Here is a 27,869-nt window from a genome sequence, read left to right as displayed (position 1 = left end):
ATATAATGTTTGACTGACCGCTCACAACTCAAGTACTCAGCCAAACTCCAGCATGAGCTAACAGATATTTTCTGCTGCTCCTCTTCCTCAGGACTCCCTTCATCACAAGCGTTCGCTGCTCCTTCGTCAAACCGAAGACGCGCGGGAGCTGAAGGAGAACCTGGACCGGCGGCAGCGCGTGGTCACCGCCATCCTGACCGGCTACCTCACCGAAGCACAACTCCACGACTACCGCCGCTTCGTCAGCGCCAAACCCTCGCTCCTGATTCGCCAGCGCCAGCTCGATGACCTCATCCGGCAGCGGGAGGAGCAGCTGGCGCGACTCGCCGAGAGCCTGCTGCCAAGCCCCGCCCACTCCGTCAGGTCCACCGCTGTGACATCACTGTGACGCCACGAGATAGATCCACACGTCGATATCTAGATTTCTATCCGACTGTCCTTAAACAACCCAAACGGTGCTTCCAGGGACCTGAACAGGTCCGTTTGTTCTGAGGACCGGACCGAACGAGCAGAGGTCCAAAGACAGAAGTGAGTCATCTGCAAAGAATCGAACTTTCAGCCTCGTTTTCCAGCAAAGGCGTCCATGAAACCGCGCTCTGCTCCCGCACATGTACAGCCAGAAACACAGACGGGTCCAAAAGCCAAAGGACCGAGGCGTTTCCCACAAACCTCACAGCGCATTCTCCCCAGGAGGAGCGTCCAACAGCAGCACCGTGACACGGCCACCGCTCTTTGAACGCAGCTCGTCGCACTTTGTAGCAGCCTGACCACTTCATGGCTGAACGCTCACAAACCGGCAGGAAAACCAGGAAGAACCGAAACCTGCCAGCTTTGTATCATCCACCGTCACTCTGGCATGTTTTATACGTTTTACAGCCATTATCATCACCTCCAAGAGCAAATTCTGGTCCGTTCTGAAGAAAGTAAAACAAGAAGAATTATAAAACGGTTCCCAAAGATATTTAATTTTGTACAACGGGAAACCCTGAACACAGAAGGATCTTCACCTCCAAGAGGGTTTTTTCCACGATCCGGAAAATCTTAGAGAAAACCAGCAGAAAACCAGACTGACTTGTTGAAACTCCTCCGTTTTCATCCAGCTGTGAAAAGAGTTTCAGAAACACGACTCCGTATTTAATCTCCGCCTGAAGTTTTTGTTCAATAAAAGCACTTTTTCAGCTCACCCTGTTTCTGTTTCAGTTATTTTTTGTTAAAACTTCGTTATAAAAACACAGAATCTTTGCAAGAAAATGATGTTGGTAACAATTTTTACCTTGATTGCAAATTAAAACTCTCCGTCTGCATCTACGGGACAAATTTGTATCGTTTTTGAACGACAGTTGGTGGCCACAGAAAATCGGTCCAAGGGCCACAAATGGCCCCCGGACCACAGTTTGGACACCCCTGGTTTAAACACAATTAGAATAAGTAAAATAATTAGCTGAACATAATCTGATATTTATTTAAACATTGTTTGAAGTTATTTAGATTCTCATTAAATCAGAAAATGGTGAGTTTGGATCCAGCAGCGTCACAAAATCTCCAAACAAACAGAGAAAACTAAAGTTTGTATCATAAAAAAACTCCTGAACTTTGACTTTCAGCAGCTTCTGATGGGTCAGTGTGTCCAGTTTTATGTTTTCTACTAAATAAAACTCCGACATAAAACTCTACTGAGTTTTATGTCGGAGATCTGAGAGCCTTCAACTCCAGTTTGAAGGAAAACGTCACGATTGAAATGTGATGGGAGTTTATGAGATTCTGGGTGTTTCTTTTCACTCTGAGCTGATTTAACAGAAACCTGTAATTCCTACAGCAGAGGGAGAAACTCTGGATGAAACTGGAGAAAAATACCTTCGTTTGAGGCACAAAAGACAATTTTCCTTCTTTAATTATAAAAAGGAACATATTTCACAATTTAATTAAAATATTTCATGGTGCTGCAGCACATCATGAATTTATACTTTATGATTAAAAACTGATGTGTATCTAATAGATTACTGATAAATACTGTTATGTGTTTATTTCTTGTTTTGACATGAAATCACATGCTGATGATGAAGTTAGTGTGCAAATATTCACCTTGTGGCACTTTCAGCACTCCATACTGTCCAGGAATCGGATAGAAGATAAATCAGAACAGAAACAAACTTTGAAGTAGCAGAAAGAAACATTTGAGACCTGAATTGATTAGAAATTTAGTTTTGTTGAAGGAATTTTAATTAATATTCCACAATTTTCGAGAAGATGTTTAGCTTTCTTAGTTCATAATACAGTGAAAGCAGAACTTGATAACCAGGTGAACATATTGGACATCCGGGTCACCTGCTGGAATGCAGTAGGTGAGTTTGGAGTTAAATACCTGCGGTGGGCGGGGCTTCGGTGGGCTGACAGAAACAACTGCCCGACCTTTGAGACAACAGAAACTGAAGGAACCCAGCATGGCCACAGACTTCACTCAGGACGCGGTTCTGGTTTTCCTGCAGCGCTGCGGCGGTTCGGCCAAAAACACCGAGCTGCTGGCCCACTTCTTGCCCTACCTGCGGGACAATCCGGAGAACGTCGGGAACCGAGATCGCTTCAAGAGTTTCGTCAACTCCGTGGCAACCGTGTCGAAGATAGACGGGGTATCCACCGTGACCCTCAGGAAGAAGTACAGAGGATATGTTTCCGGTGCAGGTTCGGGCAGAGATTCCGCGGAACCAGGTCCGGTCGGAGCCAGCTTATCTCCGGCGGTAAGCCTCACCCCACCGGGAGACACCGAGAGGAATCCCGCCCTACCTGCGGCGGGGATCGTGGTGGAGAACTACAGGGAGAACCAGAGTCCTGAATCTGTCCAGGTAGGAAACCGGGTCTCAGAACTTTCAGAGATTCCTTATCAGAGCAAAACAGAGGAACAGAACAGGCTGGTTCCAGCTGTGAGACATCAGGACTACATCCCTGAGCCAATCAGATGGCAGGAAATGCCTCAAGAAAGTTTTGTTCCAGCCCCCACCAGAAGACAGGAAGCCCCCCATCAGGACCGCTTTCCAGAACCGATCAGAGGACAGGACTATGAACCTATTGGAGGACATATTGTCAACCACCAGGACTACACACCCAGACCTCCTGGAAGGCATGAAGTCCCTCAACAGGACTTCCCCCATATGCCCTCTAGGAGAGTGGACAAACCACATCAGAGAACAGTTCCTGAACCCGTTAGAGGACACATAGTCGGCCGTCAGGACCATGCCCCAGACCCCGGTGAAAGGTGGGATCCCCCAAATCAGGGAACCGCCTCGGAACCCAATAAAGGACGTATCCTCAGCCGTCAGGACCAATCCCCAGATCCCATCAGAGGACAGAAGACCTTTCATCAGAACCGCGTTGCTGAACCCCTCAGAGGACATGTTGGTAACCGTCAGGACCACTTCCCAGCACCTGTTAGGGGACAGCAGGTCCTTCATCAAAGTCCATTCCCAGCCCCCAACAGAAGAAGGGATGTCCCACATCAGGATCCAAGAGGATATATGATTAGCCGTGTCCCAGAACCCATCAGAGGACAGAATGTGTTTTATCAGGACCCCAGCAGAGATCCCCTGAGAGGTTGGGAGGTCTCTGCCCACCATCCCACACCTCAACCACCAAGAGGACAGCAGAGCTTTTATCAGGTCCCTCAAAATTCAGAACACCTCAGGGGATGGGAGATTCCTTATCAGGATCCCATTCCTGAATACCTCAGTGGACAGCAGGTCTCCCAGAATCCAGAACCTCTCAGGGGACAATGGATTCCTTATCAGGTCCCTCAAAATCCAGAACCTCTGAGGGGACAACGGATTCCTTATCAGGCCCCTCAAAATCCAGAGCCTCTCAGGGGACAATGGATTCCTCATCAGGTCCCACAGATGCCAGAACACCTCAGGGGACAGGAGATTGCTTATGAAGACCCTGTTCCAGAAGCCTTCAGAGGACAGAATATCTATTATCAAGATCCCATTCCAGAATACCTCAGTGGACATCAGATTCCCCAAAATATAGAACTTCGTAGAGGACAGCAGGTCCCCCAGAATCTAGAACCTCTGAGGGTACAACAGGTTCCTCAACAAGTCCTACAGAATCCAGAACCTCTGAGGGTACAACGGGTTCCTCAACAGATACCAGAACACCTTAGGCGACAGGAGATTCCTTATGAGGACCCTGTCCCAGAAGCCCAAAACATATTTTATCAGCATCAAATTCCAGAATATCTCAGTGGACATCAGGTCTCACAGAATCAAGAACCTCTTGGGGGACAGCAGATGTTTTATGACCCTGTTCCAGAACCTATCAGAGGACAGGAAATCTATTTTCTAGACTCCAATCCAGACTTACACAGAGAACAGAAGATTCCTTACCAGGATCCAATACCTGAATACCTCAGTGGACAGCAAATCCCCCAGAATCCAGAATGTCTTTGGACAGCAGGTCCCCCAGAACCTGAGAGAAATCTAGAACCTCTCAGAAGACGGCAGGTCCACAAGAATCTAGAAACTCCTAATGGACAGGAGATACCCCAGAATCCAGAACTATGTAGGGTACATCAGAAAAATCCAGAACCTCTTAAGGGACAGCAGCTCCCCCAGGGTCAAGAACCTCTTAAGGGACAGTGGATCCCAAAGAGTCCAGAACTACATAAGGTACACGATAAAAACCCAGAACCTCTCCAGGGACAGCAGGTATCCCAAAATCTGGAACCTCTTAAAGGACAGCAAGTCCCCCAAAATCTGGAACCTCTTAAAGGACAGCAAGTCCCCCAGAGTCCAGAACTACGTAGGGTACATCAGAATAACCCAGAACCTCTCCAGGGACAGCAGATCCCCCAGAGTCAAAAACTTCTTAAGGGCCAGCAGGTCCCCCAAAATCTGGAACCTCTTAAGGGCCAGCAGGTCCCCCAAAATCTAGAACCTCTTAAGGCCCAGCAGGTCCCCCAAACTCTAGAACCTCTCCATGGACACCAAGGTCTAAAACCTCCTAAAGGACAGCAGGTTCCCCAAAATCTGGAACCTCACAAGGGACAGCAGATCTCCCAGAGTCCAGAACTACTTAGGGTTCATCAGAAAAACCTAGAACCTCCTAAGGAACAGCAGATCCCCCAGAATCTAGAACCTCTTAAGGGTCAGAAGGTCCCCAAGAGTCCAAAACTACATAGGGATCAGAAAATCTCCTTCCATGATCCCGTTCCTGAATCCCCCAAAGGACAGCAGAGTCCTCCTCAGGACCCAGAACCTGTTGGAGGATATGAACCCGCTCCTCAGCTCCATCAGGCTGCGGTCCGCCGCTTCAGAAACAGGCAGAGCTACAGATCAGCTGTTTCTCAGGATGATGACTACAAAGAGGAGGAGGATGTCCAGATCAGACGGGGCTCAGCGGGAGGTCCGTGGCCCCTGAATGCCCCTCTCAGCGACGTGGCGAGGGTCACGTCTGCCTCCTCACCCTGCATCATAGAGTCCCAGGCTCCTCCCTCCTCTTTCTCAGGGAACAAGGTTCCTCAGATCTACATCCAGAACTCGGACGTTGAAGTTCTGGCGTCTCGGTCCCACTCGGAGTCTGAGTCCAGACCAGAACCCGGACCTGTCCCGGTGGAGTCCATGAGACGCAGTCTGCCTCTAGAAGCAGAGTTCAACACCGAACGCCACCATGACAAGTGTGCTGTTTGGACCTCTAAACCAATCAGGCCCCATCAGAACCAGAGGCTGTCGTCCAGTCAGAGCGACATCTTCGACTCGCCGTCGGATGTGAGGTCCTCCGTCAGCGACTGGCCTCCGTCTGGGTCCTCCAGAACCTTCAGAGCAGGTAGAGCAGATTCTTTCTGTTATCCAGACTTTCCTGGAATCTTCTGGATAAATTTAGTGCAAACTTATGCTCTCTATAACAAACATGGCAGCCATTTTGAAAAATATGCGCCAGAAAAAGGAAACACAAGATGGAGAAAGTATATATGATCTGTATGATTCAATATTAGAGATTTTAGTGCTAAAATAAATTTTCCATGGCAACCATCTTTAAAAATCAAATTGTCAGTAAATATAATTTCTGTAGTTCCTTGAATGGATAATTTAACACCAGAAATTCAGTTAAAAAACAAACTCTGACGCCATGGTAGCCATTTTGAATTGTTCAAAATGGCTAATGTTTTTACTCAAACAAGCAAAACCCTGGAAACGTCTATACCGATTTATGTGAAAGATTTTCCTGTAATATTCACTGATCTGTTGAACTATTTGTACGTCTTCCAGATGATCCTGCGGTTTCGTCGACGTCGCTGGAGGTTCTGCAGGAGTCCAACAGAACCAAAGTGGAACCTCCGGCCCGTCGGTCCAACCTGAAAATGCCGCTCCATCAGTCGATGGGGAATCTCTGCGACGACCTGCCGTCTCCCAGTCGAAAGTTGCCGCTCTACATGTCCAGCGACCATCTCAATGACAACCAGCAGTACGCGTCCAGAGGATCATCCCTGAATCAGTCCACAGGTTCTGAGTGCCTGTCATTGTTGTCTTCCAGTTTTAATGTGTTCGGCAGTTTAGCATTAGCTTCTGCTACTTTTGTAATCTGTTTGAATGTTTAGCACTAGCAACTAATACTTTTAAAAATGTGTTTAGTGGTTTAGTTTTATTTTCTGATGGGGTTTTTTATGTTTAGCATTAGCTTCTGCTATATTTTTAATGTATTTAACCTTTTAGCGTTATCTTCCGCTAGTTTTTAAATGTGAGCGTTAGCTAGCATATTGTTAATGTGTTTAGTGGCTGTTGAAGCTGAAGTTTCCTCTGTGTTGTAGATGAACTCTGTGATGATATGAAGTCAAGCAACAGCTCCATTGACTCGCCTCGTGTGAAGCTCCGCTCGGCGGCGGCTCGTCGGATGAGCAGCCGACTGAGGAACCGGATTTGCCGCAGCTTGGGAACCGACCTGGACCAGGAAGAAGGCGGTGTAGGACTGGAGGACGCCAGACTGGAACGGCTTCACCGGATCTCGTCCTCGCTCAGTCTTCCCCACCACCTGTCCTCCTCGTCCCTGTCGTCCTGCACCACGCCGCCGCCGCGATGCACCAGCCCCATCGCCTCAGAGGGCGGGAGGAAGGAAGCCAGGAAGAGCCTTCACTCTCATAACGCTGGAAAGGTGGGACTAACACTCTGGATATGGGCCCGCTTTAATCCAACTCCAGTCCATTTGCCTACAAAGTCCAGTTCAAAACGCTAACCTCAGTCTGGGTCCAGCTGAAGTGAAATCTGGTTCAGTTTGAATGCATATGTGAATGACAAGTGGACCAGAGACTGCTCCAAAAGCAGGAAGTGGACTACAGAGCAGGGCATTCTGGGTAAATACAACCAAAGCAAACCGTTAGCCTAGCGCTTACTGGAAAAATGTTTTGAGAATTCTTCCAAACACTAAAATCTGATGTCTCTCTGTTTTTATTTCCATTTGGGGAAGAAGGAAGTTCTGCTCTGCATCCAGAACCAGAACCAAACGTGGAGACGCAGCATTCAGCTTCTATGCACCACAAATGTAGAACAAACATCTGAAACACTGAGTTCCTTTAAGTCGAGGCTAAAACCAGCCTGCTTAGAGTTACTTTCATTAATAATAACTGGAACAATGATTGATTCTACTCTGGATTACAACTTTTCATGACTTTATTTTTCCACTGAAATGTAAAGTTTTTTTTTATTGTTGTGTCTTTATGGGCCTTGTTGATGCTAACAAACTGGATGTGACTGTCGCCAACAGTCTGTGGTTCCTCTGGAGGCCCAGGAGCACGACTGGATGGTGAAGGCAGCGGCGGGTGCCTGGCCGGACATCTACGCTCTGTTCAGGACCGACTCCTCGCTGCTCAACCGGAAGGACTTCATCTCCGGCTTCACGGTTCTGCACTGGATCGCCAAACATGGCGACCACCGAGTCATCAACACCCTGTGGTGAGCCAGGGTCAGACCAGGACCCGGTTTTGGTTTGGATCCCACTGAGTGATCAGCTTGGCTCAACGTCTACATGTTGACGTTTCCTCAGCCTAGAGCTGCAGCTATAGATTATATTAAGAACTGATTATTCTATAGATTATTCAAATGACTAACAGGATCTTAAAAATCACATTCTGAAGGATTTTCATTACATCACTTTTTTCTAGATCTAGAAAATTTTTGTTTCATCTCAAAATTTGTGATATTTTTCATGCTAATTTTTGATTTTTCAAACTCTTTTCTAGAGAATTTCTGATTTCTGTCAAAATGTTTGAAAAAAATTATCAAATTTCCAACTTTTCAAACTGAATAATTAACCATTTTTTCTAGAAAATATTTTAGATTCATCCAAAAATTTCAGATTTTTTTTTCTAGCAAATTTCCAACTTTTTTTTTCCTAGAAATTTCTTAGATTAATTTCAGAATTGATCTCTAATGGCCTGAATACGGCGGTGTCCAAATGAACTTATGAATGAGTGAATTTCATGGCCTGATTTGACCTCCAGGTCGTCTGCTGCTGGTTTCAGGTACGGGATGGAGCAGAAAGGCCTGAGCTTCGACGTGAACGCCAAGACCACGGCGGGTCAGACGCCTCTCCACATCGCCGCCATCCACGGTCACAAAAACATCATCCGGCTGCTGGTGAAGAAGTTCGGCGCCGACGTGAAGCTGAGGGACATGGCGGGGAAGAAGGCCTGGCAGTACCTGAGCGACCGAGCCCCGGACATCCTGGAGCTGCTGGCGGCGCCGCCGAAGGCCGCGCTGACCCGCGGTGCCGAGAACGACGATCCGGGCTGGAAGCCGCCCAAACAGCAGCGCCGCCTGCGCCACCACTTCTCCTCGGCCTCCTCCGGCCAGAGGCCGCAGACGCTGACCCTCACAGCGAAGGTCAGCAGGTCGACGTCCATCGCTGCGCTGCTGAAGCCCAAATCTCTGCACCGGTTCTAGCAGAACCAGAACCGGTTTGCTGAGCCTCCCTGCTGTTACAGACGTGTTCCTGCCTGCTTCCTCCACCCTGAACATCCAGCTGAACAGGCAGAACTTTAACTTCACTGTTTTCTACTGGAGCTGATCTGGGTTTGTAGTTTATACATCAAGTCTCTAAAAAGCATCTGCTGATGTTTGGATTTATTCAAATTTTGCTCCAATTAATGGAAACATGACAATAAATGACTAAAATCCAATTAAACATTTGATACCAGCAAACTATGATGACTAAACAGGAAAAGACATGAAAGTGTTTTTGTTATAATACTATGAGCAGTTAAAGAGACAGATTTAATGTATTAGAATATTAACATTAGCATGATAATGATAGCATTTATGCTAACATTAGCTTTTTAGCTTATTTTTTACTCAAGACTAAAGTTAAATGGGTTGATGTTTTCCAACATGCTAACTTTAGCTAACATGGCTAAATCATGAAATTATGTTCAAAATACAAAAAACTAAAACTAAATTTGAATGTAAATGAAATAAACATTTTAAATCATAAAATTAAATGTCAAAAACCTGGTGGTGGCAGTATTATGGTTTGGGGCCTTTTACTGTTCTGTCTTTGGATTTCATAAGTCATCCATTTTTTCCTTCCACTAAATTTTCCATGCATTCTTAACCTATCAATGATTTTGTCACAAAACTTGTTTTTTTATGCTTTTATATATATTTTATTTTTCCCATAAACTAACTGTAAGTTTTCATTAAGTTAATCCAGAAAAACCTGGAATAAGTTTCTTTTTACATTGAATGAATCTCTGTTGGCTCCATTTTGTTTGTTTCGGTCTCGATCTTTGGCCGCCCCGCCCGTTTCCAACTGTAGCATTTAGTTTCTGCAGCGGCTGAAAACAAAGGAAGGATTTTATCTGATGTTTCAGTTTGATGTGGGAGGATAAACGTGGAAAAATCCTCTCAGGTTTCACTCTGAAGCTGATTCAACAAACGAAGCTCTGCTCTGATTTTAACTGATTTTTGTACCAAAAATAATAAAAAACAACATATTTACTAACATATTTAATGTCCCTTTTAATTTAGAGTTCAGGTTCAAAGATGTTTATAGTAATTAAATTCTGTTGGGTTTTAACATGGTTACTTTTATTAGGTTTTTCAAAAATAAAAATGTGGTGAAACTTTTACTTAGGTGCTTTTATTTTGAAGGAATAGTATTAACGTGAAAAATTATTTTAAAAAACTGAAAAATTAATATAAATGTAATTAAACTACTTTTGTCACCAATCAAAAGTAATTGATTGGTCAGTGGGCGGGGCTAACTGACCAACCAATCAGGGGTTAGGGTTTAAACTTCAGCCGGTTCTGGTTCTGTTCTGCAGACCACCTTCATCAGAATGCTGCACAGCAACAGAGTCTCCAGTCAGAGGCTTTAATAGAAACGCTGTGGACAGACTGCTACAGGAGATGCCTGCTGCATCTAACAAACTCAGTTAGTTTAATATTTCAATAAAGTATTTTTGAATTTGATCAATAACGAGTTTATTTTTAAAATTTTAACAAATCAAATAATTGAGCATTAGAAATATAATATATATATATATATATATATATATATATATATATATATATATATATATTTGCAATTTTTGGAAACGCAGCCGGACAGTCCGTCTTCATCTGTTGGTGTTTCTGCAAAATTAGAAGAAAACTTTATTTTTATCTTTTTAAAAATGAAAAATCTGAATAATTCCTGACCCTCTGTTAGCTCAGTTAGCAGCGCGCTCGGCTTGAACACAGAGACGGTCGTGGTTCGATTCCTGGTCTATAATTAAATGGGATATTTATGCATAATTTGGTATTTAATGGGAGTTTTAAATTAAAACACACAAAGTTCATCATAATCAGTCAAAATTCGGAAAAACATGATTTCTGCTTAAATATGATGGGTTTTTTTAATCAATGTGTTTTTACTCCAGAAATGCACCGATGTGATAATATTCATGATATTCATGTTTCTGGTTTTTGCTTCATAACAGAGAAAATCAATATTATCTTCTATCTTTGTCACCTGACCAAGCAAACACCAGACGACCGACCCGCTAAACTCCCTCTAAATTATTAATAATAATTAAATAATACATTTTGGTAAATATATATAGTAAATATCAGCCCAGTACCACTTATCGACCCGATAAAAATTTAAATTTAATCACAATTTACCATATTATTTCACAAACTAAGTCAGATGTGACTTAAAATAAGAGCTGTTTGTTTGTGTCTGTTTCCATGGAAACCCCCTGAAGGGAAGCCGGATCTGCAGCCCTGATGTGTGATCATGTTGGGTCTGGCCTCTCCGGCCTGCAGCTGTTTGCTCAGCAGCGTGTTGACGATGGGAACCTGTTCTACACCAACGTGTCAAACACACATTAGTCAGAAACGTTTCTGTTTTTAGGTTTTGGCCTAAAGACTCGTGATGTAATTCTGATGAAATAACCGGTCAACAAAACCCAGTTATTAATGAAACCCAACATTAAAACAAAAACACAATTAGGAAAAATGAAATTCTTCCTGCAGGACAAACAGACTTCAGATCAGATTCAGTCTGGAATGCAAGACGATTTGCAGCTTTTCTGATAAGAGCATCACATTCCTGGAATCCATCCAAAGATGAAACGGAGAAACGAGAAGGACAGAAACCAAACGGAGGGCAAACAATCCGAGCTTTTCCTTCCTGTTGTCAGTGAGACTCTGCAAGTCATGGGAAAGCAAAACCAAACTGAAGAACATGTGTGAAATTCAAACAATGAGAGGAATCTCCAGGTGCCATAAAAACCTGACTGGGGCTTTGGAGCGTTAGCGTTAGCGTTAGCGCCTGACAATGTGGGCAGACAGAGGAACAAACGCAGCAATCAGGAAGTCATCGGTTCCTCCTCCGACTTTAATAACGATTTAAACCAGAGTGAATCCCTGGGGGAGGGAGGCGGACTGAAAACGATGAACTCAAGCAGCCAAAGTCCAGAAACAGCTTTTATTTCCTCTTTCTTCCTGAACCCTGTTGTTCAGTCAGACGTTTCATATCTTTATTTTCCTCTGTGAGATTCTGAGATAAACCTGTTAGAAAAATACGTAACGAGATCCGAATGATTTCATTTGAGAGAGAAAAACAACAATCATGACATAACAGAACACAGAACACAGTGGGAGGCAGTTATTATGTTACATTGATGTTAAAAAATCACAACAACGTATCGGGTTACGGGTTGGACCCAGTTAGAACCTGACCAGACTGTATCAGGGTTGGACCCAGTTAGAACCTGACCAGACTGTATCAGGGTTGGACCCAGTAGAACCTGACCAGACTGTATCAGGGTTGGACCCAGTTAGAACCTGACCAGACTGTATCAGGGTTGGACCCAGTAGAACCTGACCAGACTGTATCAGGGTTGGACCCAGTTAGAACCTGACCAGACTGTATCAGGGTTGGACCCAGTAGAACCTGACCAGACTGTATCAGGGTTGGACCCAGTAGAACCTGACCAGACTGTATCAGGGTTGGACCCAGTAGAACCTGACCAGACTGTATCAGGGTTGGACCCAGTAGAACCTGACCAGACTGTATCAGGGTTGGACCCAGTAGAACCTGACCAGACTGCATCAGGGTTGGACCCAGTAGAACCTGACCAGACTGCATCAGGGTTGGACCCAGTTAGAACCTGACCAGACTGTATCAGGGTTGGACCCAGTTAGAACCTGACCAGACTGTATCAGGGTTGGACCCAGTTAGAACCTGACCAGACTGTATCAGGGTTGGACCCAGTAGAACCTGACCAGACTGTATCAGGGTTGGACCCAGTAGAACCTGACCAGACTGTATCAGGGTTGGACCCAGTTAGAACCTGACCAGACTGTATCAGGGTTGGACCCAGTAGAACCTGACCAGACTGTATCAGGGTTGGACCCAGTTAGAACCTGACCAGACTGTATCAGGGTTGGACCCAGTTAGAACCTGACCAGACTGTATCAGGGTTGGACCCAGTAGAACCTGACCAGACTGTATCAGGGTTGGACCCAGTTAGAACCTGACCAGACTGTATCAGAGTTGGACCCAGTTAGAACCTGACCAGACTGTATCAGGGTTGGACCCAGTTAGAACCTGACCAGACTGTATCAGGGTTGGACCCAGTAGAACCTGACCAGACTGTATCAGGGTTGGACCCAGTTAGAACCTGACCAGACTGTATCAGGGTTGGACCCAGTTAGAACCTGACCAGACTGCATCAGGGTTGGACCCAGTTAGAAACTGACCAGACTGTATCAGGGTTGGACCCAGTTAGAACCTGACCAGACTGCATCAGGGTTGGACCCAGTTAGAAACTGACCAGACTGTATCAGGGTTGGACACAGTTAGAACCTGACCAGACTGCATCAGGGTTGGACCCAGTTAGAACCTGACCAGACTGTATCAGGGTTGGACCCAGTAGAACCTGACCAGACTGTATCAGAGTTGGACCCAGTAGAACCTGACCAGACTGTATCAGGGTTGGACCCAGTAGAACCTGACCAGACTGTATCAGGGTTGGACCCAGTAGAACCTGACCAGACTGTATCAGAGTTGGACCCAGTAGAACCTGACCAGACTGTATCAGGGTTGGACCCAGTAGAACCTGACCAGACTGTATCAGAGTTGGACCCAGTTAGAACCTGACCAGACTGCATCAGGGTTGGACCCAGTTAGAACCTGACCAGACTGTATCAGGGTTGGACCCAGTAGAACCTGACCAGACTGTATCAGAGTTGGACCCAGTAGAACCTGACCAGACTGTATCAGGGTTGGACCCAGTAGAACCTGACCAGACTGTATCAGGGTTGGACCCAGTAGAACCTGACCAGACTGTATCAGAGTTGGACCCAGTAGAACCTGACCAGACTGTATCAGGGTTGGACCCAGTAGAACCTGACCAGACTGTATCAGAGTTGGACCCAGTTAGAACCTGACCAGACTGTATCAGGGTTGGACCCAGTAGAACCTGACCAGACTGTATCAGGGTTGGACCCAGTAGAACCTGACCAGACTGTATCAGGGTTGGACCCAGTAGAACCTGACCAGACTGTATCAGGGTTGGACCCAGTAGAACCTGACCAGACTGTATCAGGGTTGGACCCAGTAGAACCTGACCAGACTGTATCAGGGTTGGACCCAGTAGAACCTGACCAGACTGTATCAGGGTTGGACCCAGTAGAACCTGACCAGACTGTATCAGGGTTGGACCCTCCGGCTGACCAGCAGCAACAAAACGAGGTTCAAGATTTTCACTGAAAGTTGCCATAAATTCACATCAGCTAGGATATGGAGCAACATGACAAGAAGAAATTAATGTTTCAAAAACCGTCCTTTACTTTTTCCCAAACAACATTAAACATCATTTACGTCTGTAACAGGACTGAAAGGTTGAGTTTGACGATGACATTTAGGTAAAAAATAACCAAATAAAGGTAAGAAACTTTCCTAACATTTAAATCTCTTTAAGTGAGCAGGAAGAGACTTCAGTGATGTCACTTCCTGGCTGCTGAGGAAGTTGGACTGAACCATTATTTATAAAAAGGAGGAATTAGTTCCTGTTATGGGGTTGAACAAAACTGGAGGGACAGGATTAAAAAATGCTATTTTATATATAATTCATGTATTTTTCTCATATTTAAAATGTTTATAATGGTACAAATAACTTGTAGTTATTGGCTATTTTTATTTGTTTTATATTAATTGAAAAATTAACATTCGGCTGATTTCTACGCTTCAACAACCCATAAAATTTTTCAAAACATAATTTTTAAAATATATTTGCATGTTGGATTACCAACACATGGATGTTTACATGATAAACCTGTGGGACACAAAAGGCACCGAATTCAGAGAATCACCTTCTACCTAAATGATCGGCGCGTCAGGAAGTGATTCTTTTAAACTGGCAGGAAGTGATTCTTTTAAACTGACAGGAACTGATTCTTTTAAACTGGCAGGAAGTGATTCTTTTGAACTGACAGGAAGTGATTCTTTTGAACTGACAGGAAGTGATTCTTTTGAACTGGCAGGAAGTGATTCTTTTAAACTGGCAGGAAGTGATTCTTTTAAACTGACAGGAAGTGATTCTTTTGAACTGGCAGGAAGTGATTATTTTGAACTGACAGGAAGTGATTCTTTTGAACTGACAGGAAGTGATTCTTTTGAACTGGCAGGAAGTGATTCTTTTAAACTGGCAGGAAGTGATTCTTTTAAACTGGCAGGAAGTGATTCTTTTAAACTGACAGGAAGTGATTCTTTTGAACTGGCAGGAAGTGATTATTTTGAACTGACAGGAAGTGATTCTTTTGAACTGACAGGAAGTGATTCTTTTGAACTGGCAGGAAGTGATTCTTTTAAACTGGCAGGAAGTGATTCTTTTAAACTGACAGGAAGTGATTCTTTTGAACTGGCAGGAAGTGATTATTTTGAACTGACAGGAAGTGATTCTTTTGAACTGACAGGAAGTGATTCTTTTGAACTGGCAGGAAGTGATTCTTTTGAACTGGCAGGAAGTGATTCTTTTGAACTGACAGGAAGTGATTCTTTTGAACTGACTGTTCACTCATGGTTCAGATTCATAGTTGTTGAGTTTTGCTAACGCTTATTTTGCCTAATCTACCCTGGTATTGTTCAAAAGAAGAGCATGAACATGAATAATAACCAAAATATCAACACAGACGTTGAATTTCAATCAACTGAAATATTAAAAAACAGAAATGTAAATTAGTGTTTTTGAATTTATCCTGAAAATGTATTTAGGGGGAAGCTAGCTGTGCTAAATCTTTTCAAAGTTATCAAAAAATGCTGAAGCGCTAAATAATTAGCTCTATTAGAACATCAGTAGAAATGTGCCACCACTGCATTTTTTATAACTTTTATCTAATTCTGTAAAGTTTAAATTCTGCTGCTGTAATGAAACGTTTCCCTCTTTGAAGAGTACGAAGCTACAGGCGTGAATAAACACACCTCTTTAAAACTTCAGGGTTTTTTATACATTTATGGGTGAGAAAGTTATTTAACTACAAATAAATGTCAAAAATTCATTCATTAAACAAAATAAGTGCTTCCTGGAGGAGGTGAAAAGTTAGCACACCCTCCCTGCAGTGGTTAATTTTACTTTAGCTGAAATAACTTCAGTGAGAAGGGACTGAGAAGATGTTTATTCATTTCTGGGCTTTGACTAGGCCAATGGTGAATCTACTGGTGAGTTTTGGGTAATTGTTTTGGGTGCCACATCCCCAAACCATGACACTTCCACCTCCATGCTTCAGTGTTGGGTCGTTATTGGAAGATGGAACTACATTGATCCAAACGTGACCACGTGGCGCCCTCTGGTGGCTGTTTAAGGGATGGCAGCCTCTTAAATTTTAAACTGACCCAAATGAAGCCGGATCTGGACTCAGTTTTTGGCCTGTTTAAACCAGAATAAGCTGCTGAACTGGAGTTGTGCTGCAAAAGAAGAGCAGGAGTCTCGTTGTAAGGTCTTTATTTAGTGTTCAGGGTCCTGGAGCAGCCAGCAGCAGCTCCTCCAGCAGGAGCAACAGAGCTTTTTACACTGAGGAAAAATAATTTAAACAAAGTTAAAACATCTCAAACAGGAGGGAAGATCGTCTCCGTGAACCTGGACACAAAGCGAACATCCACCCGGAGGAGGAGCAGCTTCGTCCTGATTGGTCGACAACCGGAGAGTCGCTGGTTGGGTTTGTTTAGCAAAACCAAACAGCCTCAAAGCAACAAAACACGTCTCATGCATTCACTGCAAGGTAACAAACTAAAAAACACGTTTTGGCAGGTAGTTTTAAATGTAACATGAATAAATGGCACCGAGCTCCTCGGCGGGGAGGAGTCGCATTTTAGGAACGAAAAAAGAGGAAAACATGCAGGAGACAGAAAAAACCCACAAAAAGGGAAATTTTCACCATTAGCAACACGTTCAGGTTTTAAGGAAGCTTAAATGTTTAAATGTTTTTATGCTTAAATGTTTTTGTGTTAAACAATAATTACATCAGAAGCAGATTTTTTTTAACATTTTGGATGTTTAGTTTTTTTTTTGCTCTGTTTTCCAGCTGCAGGGGCTGATGGGAGCTGCGCTCAGTCCCAGCGTTCCGCCGCGCCTCGTTTCCACGGGAACGCCCGGCGGCTGATCGGACACCAGAACCCGGTCGGGCCGCTGAGCCGCTTCCCGTTCTACGAGGCGCCGACCGGCTGCAGAGGAGGGCAGGGGGAGGAGCCGCCGCTGTAAGCCCCGCCCCCGGGCGTCGCCCCCTCATGGACGGCGGAGGTGGCGTCTTCGTTGTAGAGGCGCTTGATGCCGTCGTAGAAGTCGTCCACGTCCATCTGCTCCACCTACAGGCAGACGGAGGTAATGCACACTTAGATCATCGTTGATGTCAGTGAGGCTCTGATGCTGCGGCGCGTTTTTACCTAAAACAAAAACGGTTTTTAACCGGAGCAAAGTCGGCCAGTTGTCAAACGTTTGTGCCGCTATCATTTTACAGACATTAATAAATGTTTCCAGAGGTCAAAGGTCAACCAGCCAATCCACGTTTAAAATAAAACATTTTCAATCAGCTGTGCTGCAAAATGTTTGTTTTTAAGATGAACAGAAACAAAATAGTTTCCACAGATCATTGATAAATAATAGTTTTTAAAAAGTTTCAGTGGTGACCTTTGACCTCTGGAAACATTTATTTCCAGGTGGAACCACTAAATTAATTCTGTTAAATTTGACAATTAAACAGAATTAATTTCAAATGTTTGTGCAGTAAAACTTTTTTTTGTGCCACTAACATTTTAAAGACATTAAGATATTCGTTCAGAGGTCAAAGGTCAACCAGCCATTCTACAAATCAAACATGTCGACCAACTGCAACATCTGTGCAGCAAAACATTTGACTTGTTATAATTATTAAGATTTACAGGAAAAAAAGTTTTCAGAGATCATTGATATAAACTCATTAATCTTGTAAATGTCGACGGGCTGGTTGACCTCTGATGACCTCTGATGACCTCTGATGACCTCGGGACACATTTATTAACATCTTTAACCCCAACATGGTGATAAAACGTGAAGCTGGTCGCTGCAGCATCAGAGGGTGAAACTCTCACCTTGCGCTTGGTGGAGGCTTTGCAGCGCAGCGGGACTTTCTGCAGGTGGGCCAGGTGTTTCGGGGAAGGGGGCGGAGCTTTGCTCTCCTCTCCAGCCGCCGCCTGAGGCAGGGCGGGTTGGTCCCTGGGGGTCTCCATGGTCCCTGGACCAAAGAAGAACCACATGGTCAGCACTGTCCAACCCGACCTTACTCATATTTACAGTGGCTTATTGGAGCCATATAGATGGAAAAGGAAAACATTTCTGGAATTTTCTGAAATCTCAGAAAAATTCTAAAAATTTTTCTAAATTTCTGAGTATAAAATGTGAAATTTTTCAGTTTTTAAAAGTCAAACATTTCCAAGAGGAATTCTGCCATTACACTACAGGAAACACATTTTTCTAATATCGAACATTTAATGTTTTTCTAACTTTGTATAAAAAGAGGTTTAATTAGTTAAAGACGCAGAATCAGAGAATCTGCTAAATGTGATTATTTGTTTATCAGATTGATTGATTAATCACAAGAACGACCAATTAATCATCCAAATAATCAATTAACCTGCAGAATAAATATGTATATTTTTATTTTTTCCAAACATCGTTGGGATATTTGAGGCTGTAAACCAGTTTCTTTCATTGGCCAGAGGGTAGAAGAGGTTCTGCATGGTTCTTCTGGACCCGGCCGGTTCTGGAGGGAACCTACCCAGCGGGCGGCGGGCCGGGGCGGCGAGCTGCAGGGGGTGGTAGATGTAAACGGTGTTGGGAGGCAGGGAAGCTCTGGGAGTGGACAGGCTGCGTGAAACCAGCTCTCTGCTGCGGATCAGCGCCGAGCTGTCCATCTGGGAGGAAGAGGAGAGGAGAGGAAGAGTTACACCTGGTCGCCACGGTGACGCAGTCAGGTTCAGAGCAGAGGGATTCAAAGACGCCTGCTCTGATTGGAGGATTCAGACTGAGATGGAGAATGATTTCAGTCGGGCAGATTCTGAGGCAGCTAAACAGATTAAAGTGGTTAGGAGGAAGGAAGGAGGGAGGAAGAAAGGAAGGAGAGAAGGATGGAAGGAACAAAGAAAAGACGGAAATAAAGAATAAAAGAAGGAAGAGGGAAAGAAATACGGGAGGAAGGTTAGACTAAAGAAAAGAAAGAAAATAAGGAACCAAACCAGGAAGAAAGGCAGAATGGAAAGAAGGAAGGAAGAAGGGAGGGATGGAGAGAAAGAGAGAAAAGTAGATGACAAGTGAGGAAACAGATTTATTAACATATATTTAATATTTAAGGGAATAAAATCTGGAAACTTAATTTTTAAAAAATTTTCTCTAAATTTATCCAAACCTGAAAAATCTTCTGGTTCCGGTTCAGAGCCCGGTACCAGGTTCTGGTTCCGGTTCAGAGCCCGGTACCAGGTTCTGGTTCCGGTTCAGAACCCGGTACCAGGTTCTGGTTCTGGTTCAGGTTCTGGTTCCGGTTCAGAACCCGGTACCAGGTTCTGGTTCCGGTTCTGGTTGAGTCCGTTTATCTTCCAGGTTAAACCCCATACAGCAGCGACCGTCTCCCTGTCTGCCCAGTGAGTTTAACCTTTGACCTTTACTCCTCTGGTTTCACGGCTTCGTGAACCTTGAGTTTCGTTGTGACGAAGACTCACCTGAGCCTTCCTCAGCAGGTCGATGGTGAGCGCCAGCCAATCAGGACAGCAGGTCTCCAGCTCCAGGCTGAGGAGGGCCAGGGCCAGAACGGAGCCCCTGAGCTGCAGACCAAATCAGACCCGGTCAGTCAGAACCAGCCGCACACCAACAGGAAGCGGCGGCGGCGGCGGGCGCCCACCTGCATGAGGGCGTGGTCGGCCAGGCAGGCGTAGAGGCGGCGGGTCAGGAGGCCGAGGTGCTGGGAGCGGTTCAGCCCGATGGAGTCCAGGAAGCCGGAGCGAGACGCCGTCGCCATCGCGTGGAACTGAGGCACAAAGCAGAGCTGTTCACATTTCCTGCCACCGGGTGGCACTGCTGAGCCGATTCAGACACGACATCGATCAAAATGAGGATCAATAGAGCATCGGCCTCTCCTCTACTGTAATCTATGAAATATGAACTGAATAATTTGAGTTACAACATTTAATTTCCCTCAAAGTATTTTGGATGTTTAATCAGAGGCTGAAACCAGGAAAAGAGCTGGAATTTATTTTGGTAATCAGTTATTCAGAAGATTAATCAGTTATTCAGACTTAAATGAAGATTTCAAGTCTTTTTTATGCAATATGAAAAAAGTGCAAATAAAGAAATAATTAAATTCCTTTTTTAAATTTTGCTGCCTGAACTGCAACAAGACTAATTTAGTGAACGGCTGTCCTTAACTGATCAGTGTTTGGACAGCAGGAGGCGTCACCCGACTCAGCAGATTCATGAAAACAACTAAAACATAATTTAATGAAAGTCTTCGAATCGTTACGTTACTGAAATTATATTTCAAAGATCGATTAATCACAGTGAATCTGATTAATCGTTTCAGCTCTAAGTGTGTGTGTGTGTGTGTGTGTGTGTGTGTGTGTGTGAGAGACGTACGATGTGCAGGAAGTCCAGAGCGGTGGCGGTGTGCAGGTCCCAGTCCAGTTTGTCCAGGATGAGTCTCTCCATCCTCAGGATCTCCGACGGAGAGCAGCCGCAGTTACTGGAGGCAGCCAGCTCCTTCAGAGAGGGAACACACTGAGACACACACACACACACACACACACACACACACACACACACGCACACACACACACACACACACACACACACACACACACACACACATACGGTGAGCCTCTCCCTGCCGTTCCCCCAGCAGCGCTGCCCCCCGGTGCTGAAGGTTTTACCTCGTCCTCCTCGCAGGTCTTGGCAGCCAGGAAGAAGCAGGCGACGGCGATGCAGCGCAGGTACTTCGGACGGACCTGAGGACCGATAATCAATCGATTGATGGAAGGAAAACACATGAAACTAGAGTTTTTGAGCTGAATTACTAAGATAAATGTATTTATTGCCGATATAGTTTTGATTGTTCTGGTTGTTTTGTCCGGTACCTTGATGGGAGCCAGGAAGCGGTCCAGGATGCTAACGGCTAACACCAGGGTCTCCGGGTAGAGCTGCAGCCGGCCGTGGAGCTCCGTCAGCCAGCGGACCGCCTCGTCCCGCTGCGCCGGGGAGACGTCTGCATCCTGAAACCATGACGACAGGTTACCATGACGACGGCCAGGCTGCAAACTTTCCCACTTTGGAGATTTAAAACGATACAAATGAACCGAAAAGACGACATTTAAACTCACTGTTATATGATCCGAGTTATTATATTATCAATAAAGTTTTTTATGGTGTTTTACATTATAGAGCAGGACAGAGTAAAATAAAATATAATTTAATTTTATGTTTCACCTGAGTCTGAAAAAAAATCAGTAATTTAACAAAAAGATTTTAAAAACTTGGTTTAACATATAAAATATAAGATCAATAGGGAATAAAACGTTTTCAAAATTAAATAAAAAATGTTCTCACCAAGTTTTCTGACATTTTGCAAATGGAAATAATTTTGATAATTTTACCTAAAACAAGAAAAGTTTAGATTCAACTTCAGACATTAAATAATTTTTTAAACCTTTTTATCAGGTGTATGAATATATCTGGTTTCAACTGTTAATGTCAAAATTTATCTTTTCCATCAAACGTTACATTATGTACAAACCTTAAAAACAACTCATTGAAATTCAAGGATTTTCAAGAACTTTTAAGGATTTCAAGTATGAAGCCTTCCTGTGGGGTCAGAAGGTCAAATGAACCGGACAGAAACTTTAACTTCATTTCTTTATTGATGGACGTAAACAAAGAGGCGCAGAAGAAGAGTTAAAACAGGGGTGTTCAAAGTGTGGCTCGGGGGCCTTTTGTGGTACATTGAAATGATTTTGTTCGGCCCTTCGTTACAAATAAAAAATGGTGAAAATTTGGCCAAGAAAACAGAAAACAGTTGAGAACCCAAAAAGTAAGAAATGTTTTCTTTTATCTTCTTAAAGCAACAGTGAGGGCCTTTTTATGTTTGGATCTGAAGTGGACATACGAACTTCTTTTTTTATTTTTGTTTTTGAGCAGGTAAAACCAGATAAATTACAATGAACTAAGTTTTCATTTTGAATTTAACGACTTTGGTTTGGCAGCAGTAGTTGAGTTAAGGCGTGTCCAGGATCTGACAAAACGTCTGAAACAAACAGGTGACGACACAAAGCAAAGCGCAGACAGGGTGAGACCAGCTGATTGAGCTGCAACACACACACACACACACACACACACACACACACACACACACACACACACACACACACACACACACACACACACACACACACCCTGTCAGCTGGTTTGTTCTGTGACTCAGTGTTTCTGCTGCTTCCTGAATGTGTGTCACGTCTGAGAACTGCAGGTTTTATTTCTGTCTTTTGTGAAACGCTGAGTCGAAACGCCACCCAGACTCACGTGACCATGGCAACCGAGCAATTCGTCAACAGTTTAACAATCATTTCGCAACTTTAACCTCACGGTTTGGAAACACGTCACACCTCAAGGAGACTGAAGAAAATAAAACACATTTTAAAGGAAATGATTCTCTGTGGTTGGTTTTTCATAAACTGGTGAAAGAATAGATGGTATTTATGGTATTTATGGTATTTAATAATTAGAAAGTAGGTTGGAATGTTGGTTGTGTTTTGCTTTCGATTCCTAAACAAACTATTTAAAAAGCATTTAAAAGAAACAGCAGCCATTTACTAAAAACAGCTGCACAACCAGGATGACTCAAATAGATAAAACAGAAGAAATAAAATACAACAGAAAAAAAATCTAAATAAAATGATTCCCTCCCATCCGTTCCTCCATTTCTGATCCAAATAAATCTCACAAATTCACAAGCTTGTTAATTATTAAACTTGAGAGAAACATTTTAAGACATTAATTTTAATCAACACATTAAAAATGTAACACAATTTAATTTTTTTTTAAACTTTTGTAAAAGTTTTGGCGGAACCTTTTTATTTGCACGTTTCTGGTAAACCCGTAAATCTGACGCACAAGCGACATCCGCTAACAACAGTGATGGAAAAAACTTCTCAGTTTAATTTCTGCTTCTAAAAACGATCTGATTGGTTCCCAGAAAAGACTACTGCTGTGTTCAAGTTGTGCTAAAAGGAGTTAGCCTATCAGCGAAGCTATGCTAGCCTAAAATAGCGATAATAGGGTTAGGGTATGCGAGCCCAAAATAGCCTCTCAATGCTAACGGTGTAGCAGCTAATGCAACCCATAAATGTTTTAGTGTTTTATTCAGAACCTGAACAACAAACTGCAGGTTTGGACTTTAGCATTTTCAGAGTTTAGTGTCTCTGGAAAAGTTAATAAAGTTAAATGTGTTTACAGAGACGTTTTCCATATCAGAACTTATTCTGAAAACGATGTCAAAACATTTTAAAGTAACTGATGAAGATGTTTAGATTTTTCTTTCTAATGTGAATTAATAAAACGTTGCCTGGGAGCCGCTGCTGCCTCCATTTCTCCTTTAGTCTAAAACAACAAACAGAAACTTTGACCAAAGTTGACTTTGACCTCATATGGATGCATCTGCATGTATACGACACAGAGTTTCGACGCTTCCTACTTGTGTCATTTTACGGTTTCATAACTGAAAGGGAAGAAAAAGCAGAAATGAGTTTGTTTTTGACGTCGTTCAGGTTTTTCCCTGAAAACCAACTGATTTCAGTGACGTAAAAATCCCAAAATGAAGCAGAAACATCTGAAGTTCATCCAGTTTCCACAGTGGGAAATCTCTGACTGGTTTGAGACCCAGTAACCACATTTAAATAAAATTTACTTTTTGAAAAAAAATGTACTGTTAGGAGTATTTTTACTACGCTGTAGTAAAAATTCAGTTTTATTATGAAGTATTTCTGTTCTTACTTGAGTAAAAACTGGATTTTCTTCCCACTGAATGAAAAACAAACATGTTGTAACCAGAAACTCACCTGCAGGTTAGTTAAAGTTATTTAGTGAAAGAAACTGATTTGGAAAAATTCATTTTGCCTTATTTTGTTATTTTTTGTTACTTATATGAATTATTGTCATTTTGTTCCTTAAAATAAAAAAAATTTCTACTGAACTTTATTTTTTGGTCCGTCTGATGATGTAATTTTAAAATATTAAATGATTGATAACTTAATCAGTCACTCAGTAAACTTTTTACCAAATATGTTTTTACTCTTGAGTAATTTCTTGGACGACATAAAAATGTTTTTGTTTTATGTGACTAGAAGTTTTTCATCAAATTTAAGGAGTTTTTAAATAAAACAAGCTCAGATTTCTAGCTGAAAATGTACTTGTAAGTTGTTTTTGTGTTATTTCTGGAGATATTCTCTCTAGAAACGTGTTAACATGTATAGTTTCTGCAGTTTTTCGCCGGTCCTGACCTGGGAGGTTTGCTTCTTGGCCACGTAGCCCCTCCACGTCTGGGCTTCCCTAGAGGCGGCCTTCTCCAGGAGAAAAGACAGCCTCTGGCGTCCCCAGGGTTGGGCGAACTTCATCCTGGCCTCCCCGGGTCGAGCCGACCTCCCCACTGGATACAGCTACCTGCACACACACACACACACACACACACACAGCTCAGCTTCATATAAACGCAACGTGTGTTTTTATGCAAACGCTTTCAAAGTGCCTGCTTTATCATTTAATTAAAGGTTTTCATTTTAAAACCCAACAAGTTTCAGCTTTTAGTTGGTTTATTTAACAACAAACCATCGAGTTCTGTTGGCTTAAAGGGACAGTATTATTTAAAACCGATTATTTATTTTAGCCTTCCATCATGTTATAATTTTATTCCCTCGAGTGTTGCTTTGATTCTTTCACGTGTTTGAAGAATCCTTCAATCTCCATGGCAACCATTCAGCTGTGCAAAACGCCTGGGTGGGCCTAGCCCCGCCTTCTAAACTCAGCTCCTTCAGACTAGCCAGCAGCAATTAGCAAACACCTGCTGAGCTCATTATAGGAGCTGCTTCTCAGTGAAACGCTGGTAAAAATGATTTAAGGGTTAATAAAGGCAGAGTTTCAGAGAGAGCAGGAGTTTCTTAAAGAGACAGATGTCCAATTTTAAGACGCTGAATTACTAAGTTAAATATCTTTTAAGTCATATTTGTTATATGTGGCATTTCTAAAACAATCGAAGGAAACAGTTAGTTGATTGTGCTATAATGCCACTACATATGACTGCCCCATTCATTTTCGGAAATTGTCAATCTGCTGAGATTTACATGTGAAGCCAAACTTACTTGCCTCCATAAAGCTCTGAAAATCAGCCAATGTCCCCATTTGCTCTTGATAATTTCAGACAAAAAAAAAAAAAAAGTCCAACATTGAAATTGCCAGGTCAGGATCTTTAAAGATTGGTGATCGGACAGGAAATTGTAATTAGTGCACCTTTAAATCAAACTGATTTGAAAATATAAGGCTGTGCTTTTGTTTAACATGACATCCTGGACTGGTGATGTTTTTAATGGGAAACATCAAATGTTATGATAATTTTGACCTAAATATCTAATAAAATTAATAAATTAACCAGAAAAATGGGTAAAACATTAATTACAAAACATTGATGAGGTTGAAGGGCAAAATCTAAAATGTTTAAATATGACATTTCTGAGATTTTTATATTTTTTCCTTCCAGAGGCTTCAATGTAAGAAATTCAGTTTTTGAAAATCTGACACATCGCTGTGCTAAAGTTAAATTCATTTCAACATCTGACGCCATCATAGTTGAAAAAAAAGGTAATTTGTAAAATTATTCTTCAAATGTTGCTACTTTATAACCGCAAGCTTCAATTTACTTAACTGCTGTTTAAACTGATACTCGCATAAAGACAGATCAATAATTTAAATCAGTTTTTGCTGACATACAGCTGCAAAATGTTCATTATTGCAAAAACATCTAAAGCTCAGTCAGACTGGATAGAAAGCATGTGTGAAGAACAATTTTCATTTAGGTCTGGACTTTGACTAGATCATTCTAAGACTTGATCTAAATCATCCTATAATACCTCGGATGGATAATTGATCAAAAGGGTTGGATTTTGTCAACAACAACGTAATAATTTTAGTTGCTAATTTTAAACAAAGCTTTAGAAACAGAGCTTGCTGACAGGTTGGAAAACACCTGGACGGTCCGACAGAAATTAGGGAAATTTCCAGAACTCAGAAGACAGGTGCATTTGAAAATGAAACGAACTACTTTCTGGAATGCAGCTAATTTCACAGCGCAGCTAGCAGCTTGATGGCTAACGTCACGGACAACAAAAAGAAGATTTATTGTTCAAATATATTCTAGAAACAAAACTCAGAGCTTTCCGTTGGGGTGAAATAAAGGCGATTGGTTGCTATGTTGCAGTAATAAACACCAACACCACCACAGGGACATTTAAATGCCCGAGTCAGCGCCAGGAAGTAGACGGAGCCCGGCGTCTTACCTCCCCTGCGAAGCGGAGAAAACCACAGTTGGGTTTCATCCGGTCCTCTCGATCCAAGCAGGAAGAAAGACGGGTGGAATCGAGGACCCGTGCTCCGGTTTAGTCGTCCATTGTGAGTTTTGAGGGTAGAGGGGTTGATATATAAATATATAAAAAAAAATAAGAACGGAATATAGACGGGATACGTCTACTTCCGAGGAGGGGACTGGGAGGAGAGAGAGGGAGCGGATGAAACCCCGCCCACCTACGGCCAGAGCTAACGCGAGAAACAATCGCACCTTCTGTTTGTAGCTCATTGTTATGTAACGATTCCACTGTAAATAAGGCGTTACATTTGTACAAATAAAGATTTTACCTTCTGTTTCACACGCTCACAGCGCAAAGACACTAAATATAGACATAGAGAGCAGATAAAAAGAACAAATATGTACATTTATGTACGCAGGTCAGAATGGTGGAAAAGTACTTTTGTTGTTCCATAACAGAGTGTTTTTGTTTGTGGAACAAAAACAGTCAAAAATACTCGTGATTCAAGAAAATAATAACAAAAACAATTAAATATAACAAAACAAAAATAGTTCAGTTATTTTCTTTATTAGTTTTTCAAATGTTAGTTTATTTTTTTTATAGGAAACAGATGCTATTCATCCAAAACTTTAAGATTTTGCAGGTTTGCTGTATCAAAACCGACATTTCGTTTTCAAATTAATTTGGATTCAGTTGCACAAATTTATTCTCAGTTATAAGAACAGGATTTCTTTCAAAATGCTTCCTATATTCAACCAAGTTCTATAAATTAACTAACAGCTGATTTGGTTGCAGCAAAATCGGCTTTTCAGTAAAACCTGTAGATAGATGTGGGTCTACTAATTATAAAGTATTTGTTGTAAATAAACAAATACTTTGTGTTGTATTTATCGTTTTATTTAAGTATTTAAGAATATTTGGTAATAAGTTGATAGGCTTCTTCATAATTGCTGTAACACAAACATCTACAGAAGATCTTTCCTACCCACAGCTATCAACTTCTAATTTATTGATCCCATTGGGAAATTAAATGTCCTTGTGACTCAAAAACTCAATTTCAATCTGAGATTATTAAAGTATTTTAAATTGAACTGAATTAAATAGGGTGTGTTTCACTTTAATTAGCTTGTAAGGCTCTTCTAACATTTTAACCTTAAACTAATTACCTATTTTTACATAAGTCAGCTTTATCAGAGCCCGAAAGAAGTCAATAAGTGTTTCAGCTGATTACAGACGTTGTTTTTTAGATTAATACCAAGTTT

The 27,869-nt window shown here is 42.5% G+C and overlaps 3 protein-coding genes across 4 annotated transcripts in view; 2 read left to right on the top strand and 1 right to left on the bottom strand.

The window, feature by feature from the left end:
• The window catches only part of shroom3 (shroom family member 3), a 44,070-nt gene extending 42,887 nt beyond the window's left edge, over positions 1 to 1,183 (top strand). For both annotated transcript variants that reach the window (XM_014999966.2, XM_014999970.2), the window contains one exon: positions 92 to 1,183. In XM_014999966.2, coding sequence (XP_014855452.2) covers positions 92 to 388 — 297 coding nt within the window. In that variant the 3' untranslated portion in view covers positions 389 to 1,183. The remainder of the gene's footprint in view (positions 1 to 91) is intronic.
• Positions 1,184 to 2,093: 910 nt separating this feature from the next.
• sowahb (sosondowah ankyrin repeat domain family member B) lies at positions 2,094 to 9,980 on the top strand. The gene is made up of 5 exons (XM_014999960.2): positions 2,094 to 5,811; positions 6,255 to 6,488; positions 6,794 to 7,134; positions 7,744 to 7,931; positions 8,501 to 9,980. The coding sequence occupies exons 1-5, from the start codon at positions 2,442 to 2,444 to the stop codon at positions 8,919 to 8,921; spliced, it is 4,554 nt and encodes a 1,517-aa protein (XP_014855446.2). The 5' UTR covers positions 2,094 to 2,441; the 3' UTR covers positions 8,922 to 9,980.
• A 6,471-nt stretch (positions 9,981 to 16,451) lies between these two features.
• On the bottom strand, positions 16,452 to 26,812 carry ccni (cyclin I). The gene is made up of 10 exons (XM_014999959.2): positions 26,581 to 26,812; positions 24,535 to 24,694; positions 21,121 to 21,255; positions 20,917 to 20,991; positions 20,624 to 20,764; positions 19,893 to 20,018; positions 19,714 to 19,815; positions 18,777 to 18,912; positions 18,091 to 18,233; positions 16,452 to 17,328 (listed from the first exon to the last, which is right to left on the bottom strand). The coding sequence occupies exons 2-10, from the start codon at positions 24,646 to 24,648 to the stop codon at positions 17,170 to 17,172; spliced, it is 1,131 nt and encodes a 376-aa protein (XP_014855445.2). The 5' UTR covers positions 24,649 to 24,694; positions 26,581 to 26,812; the 3' UTR covers positions 16,452 to 17,169.
• Positions 26,813 to 27,869: the final 1,057 nt, after the last annotated feature.

The sequence above is a fragment of the Poecilia mexicana genome, unplaced genomic scaffold, assembly GCF_051168715.1.
Source record: "Poecilia mexicana isolate PSO_F unplaced genomic scaffold, ASM5116871v1 scaffold_12, whole genome shotgun sequence".
Classification (NCBI taxonomy): domain Eukaryota; kingdom Metazoa; phylum Chordata; class Actinopteri; order Cyprinodontiformes; family Poeciliidae; genus Poecilia; species Poecilia mexicana.
The sequence above is the reverse complement of the archived record's forward strand: the minus strand, read 5'-3'. Positions and strand labels throughout refer to the sequence as shown.

Coding starts and splice junctions, on each gene's coding strand:
- sowahb (XM_014999960.2), top strand. CDS start 2,442: ATGGCCACAGACTTCACTCAGGACGCGGTTCTGGTTTTCCTGCAGCGC. Junction 5,812..6,254: donor CTCCAGAACCTTCAGAGCAG/GTAGAGCAGATT, acceptor TACGTCTTCCAG/ATGATCCTGCGGTTTCGTCG. Junction 6,489..6,793: donor ATCCCTGAATCAGTCCACAG/GTTCTGAGTGCC, acceptor TCTGTGTTGTAG/ATGAACTCTGTGATGATATG.
- ccni (XM_014999959.2), bottom strand. CDS start 24,648: ATGAAGTTCGCCCAACCCTGGGGACGCCAGAGGCTGTCTTTTCTCCTG. Junction 20,019..20,623: donor CTCTGGACTTCCTGCACATC/GTACGTCTCTCA, acceptor TTTGTGCCTCAG/TTCCACGCGATGGCGACGGC. Junction 18,234..18,776: donor CCCGGCCCGCCGCCCGCTGG/GTAGGTTCCCTC, acceptor TCTTTGGTCCAG/GGACCATGGAGACCCCCAGG.